Here is a 10,215-nt window from a genome sequence, read left to right as displayed (position 1 = left end):
TTAGCATATGAGCCTCCTAGGTTTAACTTTCAACTAAGAATACCAAGAGAACAAAGCAAAATTGGTGATAAAAGTAAATGGGAAAGTTGTTTAAAATGTCATGCCCTATTTGAATCATGAAAGTTTTTTTTGGAGTTGACTGTCCCTTTACGGTAATATCTACATGTCATAATACAGCTTATATATGCAACCTAAAGGTAGTTTTATATGATTTTCTACTACTTTTGCATACAAAGTACCTTCAGAAAGATAGTACAGTACTAGTTATTTTAAATACATCTTTATTTTAGAACACAAATTGATCCAATGCAGTTCAGTGTTAAGTGTCCTCTTCACATTCTGCCTCTTCTTAAGCATTTTTCTATTTATTGTTTTCATTCAAATTATCCAATAGGGATCCGATTGATTGATTTGAACATTTAAATTAGACAAAAGAAATTACTTGCATCCTACTGGTTGGTTAAACCAAATTATAAGAATATGCATGAATCCTAATGCTTGATTTGAATGGGTTTAAAAAAAAAAAAAAAAAAAAAAAAGAATTTCTATAGTCTGCATTCCACAAGCAGTACTTGAAACTCCTGAAAGCCTACAGAAATGTGCTTATATTTATAACATCTTATCAGTAACTATAACTTCTTACAGGGATACTCATCATTCTGTTAAGTCTATGGTCTCTGTTCATAGCTTGCATAGAGTCATCTCACTGCATCCCTGTAGAGCCTGTTTTCTGGATTACCTTAAAGGGACACTGATCCCAGATTTTTTCTTTTGTAAATCAGATAGAGCATGCAATTTTAGGCAACTTTCTAATTTACTCCTATTATCAAATGTTCTTCATTCTCTCGGTATGTTTATTTGAAAAGCAAGAATGTAAGTTTAGATGCCGGCCCATTTTTGGTGAACAAACTGGGTTGTCCTTGCTGATTGGACAGCACCAATAAACAAGTGCTGTCCATGGTTCTGAACCAAAAATTATTTGCTGGCTCCTTAGCTTAGATTCCTTCTTTTTCAAATAAAGATAGCAAGAGAATGAAGAAAAATTGATAATAGGAGTAAATTAGAAAGTTGCTTAAAATTGCAGGTTCTATCTAAATCATTAAAGAAAAAAAATTGGGTTCAGTGTCCCTTTAACATGTAAAGACAAGGAGGTGTCCCTTACTTTGTAGAATTATTCAGAGAATCTAAGATTGAACAATACAATACAGAACAGCATAACCTTACAGAGCTCTGCAACCCCTAATATACATACATATTTAGGCACATTTATAAAGTGGTGCTGGTGCTTTTTTTGGAAGAACTGTACATGAGACTCTAAGATATCATTGTTTCTGGGGGTTTTTTGTTTGTTTTTTGTTCCATCACCAAAGAGTTTGTTTTAATTAAGACTGCATATAAACTATATGATATACAAACTTCTCTATGTATTATATGTATTATAGGAATGATGAAGTCATTGCAGTTGCCAGTATGAACTATGATCCCATAGTATCCAAAGTGGCAGAAGTAATGGCATCTGGAAAGACTATACGGAAACGTGATGTTGAGTAAGTAGCAATTTATATAGCGTTAATCAACACAGTAATTCAAGGTAAGAAGGGTAACTTTATTTATAAATATTTGCCCACAATCCCAAAACTGTACAATGATAACTACATATGCAAAAGTATGGATATAAGTGCAAAGAAATGGCGATAGTGCTTGTAAAAGAAGATTTAATTACATTGTCAGTGAAGTATCAGTCCTTACATAGACCTAAAGGCTAGGGTGATATTAATGAAACACGCTAGCTCACTGAATATAACCCAGGGCATGACCCACAGGAACAGCAGAAACTTGAAAACAGGCAAGGAAATGGTAAAATATGACTCACACTGATAGCAGGAAAGAAGCCCAAAAGGAACGTCCAGCAAGGATGATTCTCCAAGGGACTGCTCAGGCAGGCAGAGGTCATCAACTTAAGACAGTATAGCATTACAGACTAGGTTAGCAACTCACAGGCAAAGTCCAGTACAGTGGGTTAGCCAGATGTATGGACAGACGAGCAGATTTCAGGTAGGGAGAGTTCAGGTAGGAAACTACCAAGAAGCCCACCCAAAAAAAATAAAAACTGAAACAAACAAACACGCACAAAGAAGCAGACACTCCGGAACTAAAAAGGCCGCCTGACATCCAACAGGAACGGCCGGTGTTCTGTAATATTTCCCTACCTTGTTACGTTGTCCTACCTATGTAACGCATAGGCCAAGCCTACATCTAGATAGAGAACTTTCATATTCGCCATTTTTTTTCCAAACGGAGGCTGATGTTAAAATAGTGATCATATGGTTATGTTCTGTATAATTTTCCGACCACAAGCTAATAACATACATAATATTTTTCGTTTATGTTTTAAAGTTTTATGTTTGAGCAAGATCTGCACTCAAAACAGACAAATATAACCATCCGATCAATAATTTTGACATCAGCCTCTGTTTGAAACAAAAATGGTGGATATGAAAGTGCTTTATCTAAATGTAGGCTTGACCGTATGCGTTACATAGGTAGGAAAACGTAACACAGTAGGCAAATATTACAGAGCACCGGCACAGAGAGGCACACGTAGCGTTGCTATGCAATGCAGTGCTAAACATGCGGAGGCCGCACTGAAAGTGGTGAAGCAGTGTAACATAACAGACATACAATGATAACTTGGTGTGTAGAAATATACGCAAGATTATATGATGGATTAAAATCCTTGTAGTTAAAATTGTTAGGAACCTCTTGGGAGTAGACACTGGAATTTTTTAAAAGAGATACATATTTTTTCAGTAACAGAGCAAATGAGATCTATGTAACATAATAAAGTAAAATAGTAAATGAGTTTGAAAAAAAGACAACAGCCTATCAAGTTCAATAGATATCATATGAATCCTGATATTACAATACCTGTAAAGGGAATTTACACCATTTCATTTTTGTATTGATATCATACAATGGATACCAGTTCTAGCCAAAATAACATCTAAGCTGTTTTTAAAACTAAGTACTGACTTTTACTGTTACCTCCTTGAGGTCCTGATGATCAAAAGTTCTGCGATGTAGCAATATATTTAAAATGGATCTAGTAAGCCAGCAAAATGTTCCAAGCGGCTGACGTCATTGTTAAAAGGCAGCATTGCTGAGAGGTTTACTATACATCTCAATGGGTGGCGATGCAGGAGAAATATTCCAAGCAGCATCGGTGCTGACATTGGTGATGTAAAGTAAAGGATCCCTTTGAATAGATCACCAAACCTAATAAACTGTGAACCCCTTAACCACCAATACCCCACCATAATAGACTCTCTGCTCTGCTTAAGCCCTTAACTGCCAATACCCTATTATCCCCTAACATACTTAACCCCTACACCAGCAATAACCCACCACATTATCCCCTAACCTACTTAACCCCTAAACCACCAAAACCCTACTGCAATAACCCCTACACTACTTAACCTCTGAACCACCACAACCCGCCACAAACTACCTCTACACTACTTAACCCCCTAACAGCTAACCCCCCAAGACCCCTAACCTAACACCCCCTAAGTTAAACAAAATAAAAAAATACTAACATTACAAAAAATAACACACATTACAAAATAAAAAAACACTAACAGTTATGCCTATACTAAAACTAAAGTCCCCTTAACACAAAAGCCCACTCCAAAATAAAAAGCCCTATACTAACACTAAAACCTAAACTAAACTAAAAATTACCAGGAGAATGTCATTTAGTAGGGCATTGCCCTAAAGTGATTTAGCGCTTTTACGTTAAAAAACCCTATTATATTAAAAAAAAAAAACTATCCTAAAAAAAAAAGATTGCCATGATAAGGGCATTTGGTTGTGCTTTGCCCTTAGAAGGGCATTAAAGGGACATGAAACCCAAATTTTTTCTTTCATGATTTAGAAAGAGCATACAATTATAAACAACTTTCTAATTTACTTCTATTATCTATATTGCTTCATTCTCTTGATATTCTTTGCTGTAAAGCATATCTAGATATGCTTAGTAGCTGCTGATTGGTAGCTGCACATAGATGCCTCCTGTGATTGGTTCACCGCGTGCATTGCTATTTCTTCATTAAAGTATATCTAAAGAATGAAGCAAATTAGGTAATAGAAGTAAATTGGAATGTTGTTTAAAATTGTATTCTCTACCTTAATCATGAAAGAAAATGTTTGGGTATAGTGTCCCTTTAAGCAATTAAGCTCTTTTGCATAAAAAATCCTATTCTATAAAAAAAAAAACTTAAAGGGATAGTCTAGTCAAAATTAAACTTTCATGATTTGGATAGAACATGCAATTTTAAGGCACTTTCTAATTTACTCCTATTATCATTTTTTCTTTGTTCTCTTGGTATCTTTATTTGAAAAAGCTAAAATGTAAGCTTAAGGGCTGACACATTTTTGGTTCAGCACCTGGGTAGCGCTTGATGATTTGTGGCTACATTTAGACACCAAACAGCAAACACTACCCAGGAGCTGAACAAAAATGGGCCAGTTCTAAAGCTTACATTCTTGCTTTTTCAAATAAAGATACCAAGAGAATGAAGAAAAAATGATAATAGGAGTAAATTAGAAAGTTGCTTAAAATTGCATGCTTTATCTGAATCATGAACGTTTAATTTTAACGAGACTATCCCTTTAAGCATAAACTAAAAAAATCAACCACCTAAATAAAGCCTAATGCTAAACCCCAAAGATGGTACTCACCCAACTTAAATCCAGCTCCTAGGTTGGCAGCTGCTCCTCCAAGGCGGTGCTCCTTTTCTATCTTCATCCATGATGGCGGTCCATCTTCCCTCTTCAGCTATGGCAGTCTCCGCTAGAGATGTCCTCTTCCACCCGACCGGTCTTTATCCATCTTCTGATCTTCTTATCTTCTGATCTTCGGATCTTCCTTGCCAACGTCCCCTTCATGCGGTCACTGCCGCACACTGAAGCATTTTTTAATTCTTAGTCCAATCAGCTAAAAAATTAAATCTATAATATATATATATATATATATATATATATATATATATATATATACTGTATATATATATATATATATATATATATATCAGTGCAGTACTAAAGTTTTGGATAGGTGTTACAGTCCTGAAAAAAAGCAGTGACTATAATGTTTCCAGTGTCCTAACAGCAGTATTGAAAAGTTGCTAAAAATAAATTACCTTTATTCAAACTGTACAATTCAAGCACACTCAATTCCATATAGTTTAAGACATCATAAGTTTGCAAGGTCGTCCCTTTTTATGCATCTTTTGTTCTACCCTGAGTTTGGACAGAGGTGCATGAAGTTAAATGAGGAGTTAAAATAAGGAAGAAGTTTGGATTATTCTGATCTCTCACACCATAACCACTCTCCACTCTTGACATGTAGCTTTGTTTGAAACCACCGACAAGTTTTACTGTCTTTAATCTCTTGTTTGAAATCCTTACTGTGAAGTTTATCTAATTTTAACTCTTAGCTTCCTTCACCTTCTTTATTCACTGTTAAGACCCAGCATTCCTAGGTTCCTTGTGTAAAATAAAACAGAGTATTTCAAAAGGCCTTACCATAATTTCTTAAAGGGACATTCCGGTCAAAATTGAAATGCACATAGATAATCACATCTTTGGTTAGAGACATATTTACAATATACATATATTGGCACAAATGCGTCTAGTAAATGTTATCACTGTTTTAGTGTTAGCATGTGAAGCACATATAGATTTTCTTCGTGTATCAGCATTTTAAATATCGCAGAGAGCCAGTGGAGCTTGTATCATGTCGGCAATGATGCTTTGTTTAAAATGCGGGTGCATGGAGCATACTTAAGTATACTCTTAAAACAGCTATAGCTTTTACTAGAAGCATTTTTGCTAATGCATGTATACTGCAAAATTACTTTTACTCAAAACTGAATGCACCCATATGCATTCCAATTTTAGCTGGAATATCCATTTAATGAATACTCCAGTGCTAAATAAGCCAGCTGTTTACTCTAGGAGTTGCCCCTGTCAGCCAATGAGCAACAGGTACCGAGGTATTAATTGCATCTTTTTATGCAACAATATGTATAACGTTCACTGCTGCTTTATCATATACATGATAAATTAACCACAGTGTACCTTAAAGTTGTGTTATTCTTATAACATAACAGTGTAACTCCTCTCATAAGGAAAAAGTGAGCCCACTCTATCTACCCTTGGAATGGGTTGTATAGGTCAATCTTACAACATCATGAATTGTCATAATTAACGACAAATACATTTATCTTAAAATTAAAAAAATATAAAGAAAAACTTTGTACAAAATTACAAATCTATTTAAAAAATTAGCAGCATTTGTTGTAGATATGTTGTGTTTTGATACATTGGAAAATTGGTGTAGAAATCCTACTGAACTGGAAAAATAAAATTGTGCTTCTTGAAACTCATACTGCAGGTGTATTGTCAGAGAACTGGTCAGGTGTATTGTCAAAGAACTGGTCAGGTGTATTGTCAGAGAACTGGTTAGGTGTATTGTCAGAGAGCTGGTCAGGTGTATTGTCAGAGAGCTGGTCAGGTGTATTGTCAGAGAGCTGGTCAGGTGTATTGTCAGAGAACTGGTCAGGTGTATTGTCAGAGAACTGGTCAGGTGTATTTTCAGAGAACTGGTCAGGTGTATTGTCAGAGAACTGGTCAGGTGTATTGTCAGAGAACTGGTCAGGTGTATTGTCAGAGAACTGGTCAGGTGTATTTTCAGAGAAATGGTCAGGTGTATTGTCAGAGAACTGGTCAGGTGTATTGTCAGAGAAATGGTCAGGTGTATTGTCAGAGAACTGGTCAGGTGTATTGTCAGAGAGCTGGTCAGGTGTATTGTCAGAGAACTGGTCAGGTGTATTGTCAAAGAACTGGTCAGGTGTATTGTCAGAGAACTGGTTAGGTGTATTGTCAGAGAGCTGGTCAGGTGTATTGTCAGAGAGCTGGTAAGGTGTATTGTCAGAGAGCTGGTCAGGTGTATTGTCAGAGAACTGGTCAGGTGTATTGTCAGAGAACTGGTCAGGTGTATTGTCAGAGAACTGGTCAGGTGTATTGTCAGAGAACTGGTCAGGTGTATTGTCAGAGAACTGGTCAGGTGTATTGTCCGAGAACTGGTCAGGTGTATTGTCAGAGAACTGGTCAGGTGTATTGTCAGAGAAATGGTCAGGTGTATTGTCAGAGAACTGGTCAGGTGTATTGTCAGAGTGATAGTGAGAGTGAGGAGTAATCAATTTCAATCACATTTAGGGGTATTTTTTTTTATCAAAACATCTAATACTATGTTGAAAACATACTAACAAATCACAATGAATCAACAACATGAGTTTAAGTAAACTATGGAAACTCTTTTCTTCATGCTTCCACTTAATAAAGGATGTTTATACGTCATGGCAAGTATGTTTGCATACAATATGTTTTGTAATTGTAATGCAGTGTTTAGTTTGTCATGTGTACTGTATTGTGATAGAAAAGGACTGTCCAACCTTTTCATATAGGGTCCCATTGCCAGTGAAGTAATTGTAGCACATGATTTAACTATCTATTTGACATTGCTTATATTTGAATGGAATGAGCCAGATGAAGAAATTACAAAAACAGAATACCCATGTTAGAGATCTCCCTGTGTACTGCACAAGGGCAAGTAGAAGATTAGTGTGTTCCAGCAAAAAAAGAACTCCTTGGTATATTCATATTGTAGAATGGGGCTTGTTAAAAAAGCTATTGCAGACCACTTTGGGATTCCTTTGGTTTAGGTTGGACAGTTCTGTTAAAGAGATACAAAACCCCCATTTTTTTAATGATTCAGATAGAGCATGCAGTTTTAAACAACTTTAAAATTGAGTTCTATTATCAAATTTTCTTTGTTCTTTTGTATCTTTTGTGAAAAGGCAGGGACTTAAGCTCAGGAGTGTGCACGTGTCTGGAGCACTATATGGCAGCAGTTTTGAAAGTATCCAATGAGCTCTATCTGAATCATTAAAGGGACATAAAACAATGTTTTTTTTTCTTCTGTGATACAGATAGGCATACATTTCTAAACAACTTTCCAATTTTCTTCTATTATCAATTTTGCTTAGTTCTCTTTGTATCCTTTGTTGAAGGAGCAGCAATGCACTACTGGGAGCTATCTGGACACACCAGTAAGCCAATGAAAGAGGCATTTATGTGCAGTCCCCAATCAGTAGCTAGCTCCCAGCTCCTGAGCCTTCCTAGGTATGCTTTTCAACAAATGATACCAAGAGAACTAAGCAAATTAGATAATAGAAGAACACTGAAAAGCTGTTTAAATTTGTATGCTCTACCTGAATCATGAAATAATTTTTTTTGGTGTTATGTCCCTTTAAAGTTAAATTTTGACTTTAATGTCCATTGGTGTTTTCCACTACTTTTACATTTATTTTTCTTGAACATAACATTGATGAATCTGTTGTTTACATGTTATATTACATACTATAGAACTATAGATATGATATACACAGGACACATAATGTAGTTTAAATATTATATAATCATATACTGTAGCTCTGGGTTTTTTTTTCTTCAAATAAAATAAATATAATCTGGCAAAATCTGGTTCATCACAAGACTCCATTTTTTTCTTGTAGGACTGGAGACGTATCTTGGCTCACAGGAAAGGGATCTTAGTATCTAAGGCTGCCAAAATCTGACATCTAGAAGACGCATGCAGTATTGATGGTACAGCATAGGCCATTAACAAGAAAGTGCCGATGAATCGACGTTATGCTGAGAAATTGCTTAGTTATTATTTGATAGTGGTTCATTTCTTTAAGCAAGCACATTGATGATCATATAGCTAAGGCCAAGTAGTAAAACAAGCAAAAGGACTGATAAAAAAAAAAAATCTAAATATATATATATATTTAATTTGTTATGGATGTATTATTGAAAGAAATTGCTGGAAATTTCACATCAGCATGAGACTGTAAATATTTTTTCAACTTCAGAAGCTCCGGCCTTCAAATGCAGTTTTTTTTTAAAGATTATATTTTATATATAATTATATACATGTATCATAAAATCTTGTTTATCTCAAAGACTGAGAAATATGAGAGTAATACCAATGCATTTGTGTTACGAAATATGAAGTGTCAAAGTAATCTTTTTGTTAATATAGGTAATAATTGCCTGTTAACTTCTTCAGACGTTAATCGCCTGAGTTTTGCCAGTTTACAAGATATAGTCTAAGGAATAGAAAAATCTTAAAATGTAATGTTCACACGCAATTTATTTCATATTTGCCAAAGAAACAACTCTATTATGTTAACAGATATTAATTTCTATACTATGAAAATCTGTTGTGTTAAAAATAAAATATTGTAAAGGTATATAAAAAAAGATGTTGCGAAAACTCAGAATTTAAAATATAGGATACATTTATTTTAGCTCATAATTCTTTAAAAATGATTATTTTTAATAATGTTTTTGTACAAAAAATATATTTAATAGAATATCCTACTGTGAATGGCATTTAAAGAAATTAGTCATTTTAAGAACATGCAAAAAATAATGTGTATAAGAAAATGTGCTGCAGTAAAAATGCCATCCTGTTATAGCGGATGAGTGTCTAAATGTTTTATAGATTACTGTGCTTATAGTATGCAGAAACCTTTGTTTAGTAGTTGGTTAAACCATGTTGATTTCATATTTTCAAGCTGCCCTTTGTCATGCCTGTAATTATTTAAACTGCAGCACTGATAGCAGTGTCAATTGTAAATTAAGTATGCATGTTATTAAGGTGTCTATAAGCAGCAACAATTGTGTTCTTGTGGCTCCCTTTGGTTGTAACAAATACATTGAATTTCCCATATAGAATAGGGCATTCAATTCCTATAAAAAAAAATGTGGGAGGTTAATTTAAAGGTATTTTTTAATAGTAAGTAGCTTTCATTTTCTTAGGTGCAACTAATACATAAATGGGAGTTATACAATCATATAATAGCAGTAGTTTTGTGTAGGATATTTTGGACTTTGTCATCATGAAAAAAGTTTTTCTGAGACTAGGTACACTTGATATAAAATATCAATAAAAGCTGAAAATAACCCATTATTGATGTTAGAACTCTTGGATGAAAATGCTTATAGCGCCTACGCCTGCTCTTTCTTCTCTATTTACTACTTTTTCATCTCCCTATTTAATTGTAGGACACTATTTTGACTGAC

At 34.6% G+C, this 10,215-nt stretch overlaps 1 protein-coding gene across 2 annotated transcripts in view; it reads left to right on the top strand.

Annotated features, from left to right (window-relative positions):
- The window catches only part of AIFM3 (apoptosis inducing factor mitochondria associated 3), a 161,385-nt gene extending 152,706 nt beyond the window's left edge, over positions 1–8,679 (top strand). Inside the window, exons 18-20 of one of the 2 annotated variants that reach the window (XM_053700490.1) lie at positions 1,443–1,547; positions 7,408–7,428; positions 8,640–8,679. In XM_053700490.1, the coding sequence (XP_053556465.1) occupies positions 1,443–1,547; positions 7,408–7,428; positions 8,640–8,679 (166 nt within the window). The remainder of the gene's footprint in view (positions 1–1,442; positions 1,548–7,407; positions 7,429–8,639) is intronic. The other variant, XM_053700492.1, reaches the window with a different exon arrangement.
- Positions 8,680–10,215: the final 1,536 nt, after the last annotated feature.

This window comes from Bombina bombina, chromosome 2, assembly GCF_027579735.1.
Source record: "Bombina bombina isolate aBomBom1 chromosome 2, aBomBom1.pri, whole genome shotgun sequence".
Classification (NCBI taxonomy): domain Eukaryota; kingdom Metazoa; phylum Chordata; class Amphibia; order Anura; family Bombinatoridae; genus Bombina; species Bombina bombina.
The sequence above is the reverse complement of the archived record's forward strand: the minus strand, read 5'-3'. Positions and strand labels throughout refer to the sequence as shown.